The 4407-nt window shown below is 60.4% G+C and overlaps 1 protein-coding gene across 1 annotated transcript in view; it reads right to left on the reverse strand.

Annotated features, from left to right (window-relative positions):
- Positions 1–949: 949 nt before the first annotated feature.
- Positions 950–4407, reverse strand: part of INCENP (inner centromere protein) — a 19084-nt gene continuing 15626 nt past the window's right edge. Inside the window, 3 exon segments of the mRNA XM_015569815.1 lie at positions 950–1399; positions 2723–2873; positions 4177–4269. Of these exon segments, the coding sequence (XP_015425301.1) occupies positions 1185–1399; positions 2723–2873; positions 4177–4269 (459 nt within the window). The 3' untranslated portion in view covers positions 950–1184.

The raw sequence follows: 4407 nt of genomic DNA on the forward strand, positions 1-4407 counted from the left end.
TCACCCTTTGACTCAACACAAGTTTCTAGTCAGAGAATATATGGACTCAATTTGAACTGTGCACCGAATTTGAAGGACGTGTGAAATGTTTGCGTGGGCATGGGTGGGGTCCTCTAGATTTCAGCAGCCATGGACGCCCACGTCCTCCTTGTTAAAAGCACTCCTGGATGCAGTCTGGGTTGAGCTCTAAAGGAGTCAGCACGCGTTTTCTGTAAAGGGTCATGGTAGTACTTACAGCTTCGCGGGCCATCGGGCCTGTGGCGGCTCCTTCACTCTGCCCCCGGCAGCGCAGTGGGGACAACGGGCCTTTCCATTGGGTGGGTTCCGATCAGACTGCACAGGACTGGCTGCAGCTTGACCTGGCCCCTGACCCACCAGGTGCTGGAGCGGCAGCGGACAAGGGGCGCCCTCACACATCCAGAACTCAGCTGGCAGCTCCGGGCAGGACCAGGGCCGGCTCCCATGAGCACTAAGCATTTCATTAGCAGCTTCCTGGTTTTGTGGAAAACATCTCAACTGCTGGCAAGCACGGCCCGAGGTAGTTTGAAGAGCCATCTCCTTTCTCCTCATCCCTTTCTGCTCCTGTGAAGCAGCTCACCCCGTCACCATCCACGCAGCGAGGGGCTGAGGGACTGCCTTAAGGGGCGGAGCCAACCCCAGGCCTCTCCCAGGGAGTCGCACCCCCTTACAAACAGGGGGCTCCCCAGAAGCACAGGAGGATCTGCACCTGCCCATCCTGAGAGCAGCAGTGCTTCTCAGGCCGCCCAGGGAAGGCAGCACAAGCACCCACCGCATCTCATCTCTGGGGGCGGGACCGTGACCTTGAAGCACAAGGACAAGGCACAAAGCCTGGCCCCCGCCCCAGCCCTTCTGGTGGCCCATGACACACGGCGGCAGGGCCAGGGGCCAGGGTCAGCCGAGGCCCGTCTTCACAAAACCCACAGCAGGCTTAAAGGCATCAACTTTATTAATCTACCTGCTCGAGTCCAGGCTAAGTTATTGCAACCTATTTACAGAACCACGTGGGCTGGCCCGGGACGTCCCCGGACGCACACCACGTGCAGCCTCCACACAGCCGGGGCCACCAGAACACAGATAGAACATACAGAACCACCCTCAGGACAGAACACAAGGCAGGAGGGCACAGACCAACGGAGACATGGCAGACAGACAGAGGGGCTGCCTCAGAACTTCTTCAGGCTGTAGGTCAGGCTGCTGGGGACCCGGGGGCCCGGCAGGGGCGGCGAGTTCCAGACGGCGGAGCTGGTGCGCTTGTGGTAGCGAGGCTTGCTCTTCTTGAAGATGTCCTCCAAGTCCAGCTGGCGAATGGTGCCGAAGAGCTCCAGCAGGTTCGGGGGGTGGTAGTACTGGTGGAGGATGGCCTGGCTGAGCTGGGCACCTGCAGGGGACACAGGGCCGGGTCACTGCCTTGGGGGTCCCCCTGCTCCCCCCCCAAGAGCCCCGTCAGCCTCTCCACGCCAGCAGGCCCCACCTGCTGCCAGGCCAGCTCCTCGGAGCCCTGCTCCTCCCGCCCCCACCGAACACCATCACCCTGTCCCGCTTTGTCCGGCAGCCGCGCCTGCACGCTGTCCTCAGGCGCTCACGGGGCCGGGCTCTCATTACCCCACAGGCACCTGGAGCCCATCCTTCAGTCTCCCCATTTGATAGTGGTGAGCTGGGCCCAAAGGCGCCCGGCTAGTAACTGGCAGAGCCAGGGTTTCGAGTCAAGCTCAGAACTTAAGCCTATGACACCGTCCCCCTTGACTCCTGTGCGCAGCTATTTATCTCGGCAGCCAGCCGCTCGGGCCCTGAGGTGGGGGTGCAGACAGAGGGGGCCGTCAGGGACGACCAGGGGGAAAGTGTGCCCGCTTGCTCTGCACCAGGCCTTCAGTGTGCTAACTTCTTCCTCAATAACCCTTCTCAGCTGGTGCTATTATCATGCCCATTTCACAGATGAGAAAAAGGAGTTTAAGCTGACGAAGGTCAACTGCAGTCAGGTGGCTTTGCTAGTCCCCTGGCTCCCTGGCCACAAGGACCCCTGCTGATACCTCCCAAGTGGCCGATGCTGGCCGTTAGGGAGCCTGGCTACTGTGGGGCTGAAGTGAGGCGGCCGTCCCAAGAGCAAGCTGCCTGCTGCAGCTGCCGGCCCAGCCCTGCTCTCTGCCGAGCACCACTGTATGCACGAGCACCACTGTACGCAAGAGCACCACTGTATGCACGCCCGCTCCACTGCCGCAGGCTGCACACTCACCCACATCCTGTTTAAGCACCGGGGCCCGTGAACCACAAGGTCAAATCCTGCTCCGGTGCCCACCTCCCTCCCGCCCCCCGCGGGCTTCCCTGCCTCCCCAGCGGGATCTCCCACCGGAGCTCAGGGTGCTGCTAAGCCCCATCACCTCTCGGGGCTCCATCCACCCCATGCTGCTCACTTAGGCCCAAGTCTCATCGCCCGCAAGGAGGGGCAGGCCTGCGAGGAGGGCCTAGAGCCAGAAAACCCGGCACCAGGTGCCCACGGCCAGCCCCACGTGCATGTGCTTGGTGAGAACACAGGCGTCAGCATCTGCTCCAAGGGTGAGCCCACGGGACAGGGCCCCACTCTTCCCTGAGGCGTCCCAGGCGGGTGCAGGCACCACAGCCTCCCCACACCACACCGGCCAAGCCACTCCCTCCAGGGCCCGAAGGCACAGTGAGGACTAGGACCCAGACTCCAGGCCCTGCTCACCTCTGGCCCAGGAGGGGATGGGCTTCCGGGGATGCGACTCATCATCGGTGGAGTCATCGCTATTCAGGTCCATCCCGTAGTTGTCCGGGTTGATCTTGGGGGGAGCCCTGTGCCCCTGTGGCGTCATTTGATAGGAGGTACAAGCTGGAGACTGGAAAAGTAAACGAGGGCGTCAGCGCCCCTCCCCCACCGAGGGGCTGGGGCCCGGCCACCTCCCCTCCTGTCACAGAAATCAAAAGGCTCAGGGCCAAGCAGTCACACCCACACACAGCCGGCCTCCTCCTGCTTCGTGTGGAAGCTGCGGACGTCCCTCCAGGTCCACATGTCTCTGTGCACAGCACTGGGGACCCCTGGGAGCCCCGTGGCCCGACTTCCTGTGCCGCGCTGAAACCCACCCTCATCACATGCTGCCTGTAGAGCGCCCAACTGGAAGTCACCTAAGTGCCTGTCGGCGGGCGCCGGTACCAGCAGCTGGTACAGTCAAAAAGGAGAGGCAAGTGCCGACACAGGGGTACAACACAATCTAAATAATGGAGGAAGAAATACCAAGCTGCCAAGTGGCATGCACGGGAGTAAATACAGGCAGCCCTCGGGTTCGTCCTTTCGTGGTTACGTCGCCACCTCCCACTTATTTATAAAAAAAAAAAGTTCCGTCATTTTGACGTATGTACACATGTGCTTTATGCTGCTTATTATTTATTTTCCACAAGTAAAGGCCAGGAATTGTTATCTTTCTTTTAAATTGTTTCACTGTTTCCCTTAGTTACTGTGTCTGTGCTCCATGTGAGGGACGTAGGTGCTTATGGAGGTGGGTTCCCACTTACGGTGAAAATCGCGTTACGTCATCGTAGGAACAGATCTCCGACGTCCCCCCAAATCTGTTAACCCCCCTCTCTCCACACGATGGGATCAGAAGGGGGGCCTTCGGGGGTGCTCAGGTGATGCGGGTGGAGCCCTCGTGAATGGATCAGTGCCCTCAGACTCCAAAGCTCCGTCTCCTCCCCACGCCCCCACCCCACCCCCGAGGGCACAGCGGGAAGACAGCTGTCTGTGAACCAGGAAGCTCCCCGCAGACACGGACTCTGCGGGCGCCTTGGCCTTGGCGGTCCCGTCTCAATAAATGCTCGCTTCAGCCACCCGGTCTCCGCAGCCGGGGACTAGGACAGGAGGCACAGTCGTGTCCGCTCAGAACTGTCCATAACGTTTAGACGTGTGAAAACATAGCACTTTCATCCAAGGTTCCTTTACTTTCTACTCTCTTATAAAGCTTAAGTTTCTCTTCTTAAAAAAACAAATTATATTTGAAGATTAAGAAAGAACACGCGTGTCCAGAACAGTAAGACCTACTGGCCCCTGCGGCCCCCTTTCTTAGGGTCCTGAGACCTGACCACGCCCCCAGCTCCGGGAGGAGAACAATCAGAACCCGGGCTCCTCGCTGCCCGGCCCAGCCTCACCTGCACGTCCACGGTCGTGTTCAGGCCTTTGCTGGCCGCGGCAGCCTCCCTGGCTTTCTTCTCCTGCTCCTCCTGCAGACGCTGCTGCTCTTCCTGGGACCAGCAGCCGGACGGGGGTCAGGGGCCGAGTGTATGTGCTCTGCCCGACCCCAGGCCAACCCCACACGGCCAAGCAAGGCAGTTCCCGCCCGGAGCCCCCATGTCAGGGCTCCCCGCCCAAAGCTCAGGGAA

Source organism: Myotis davidii, unplaced genomic scaffold (genome assembly GCF_000327345.1).
Source record: "Myotis davidii unplaced genomic scaffold, ASM32734v1 scaffold826, whole genome shotgun sequence".
In the NCBI taxonomy this organism is placed as follows: domain Eukaryota; kingdom Metazoa; phylum Chordata; class Mammalia; order Chiroptera; family Vespertilionidae; genus Myotis; species Myotis davidii.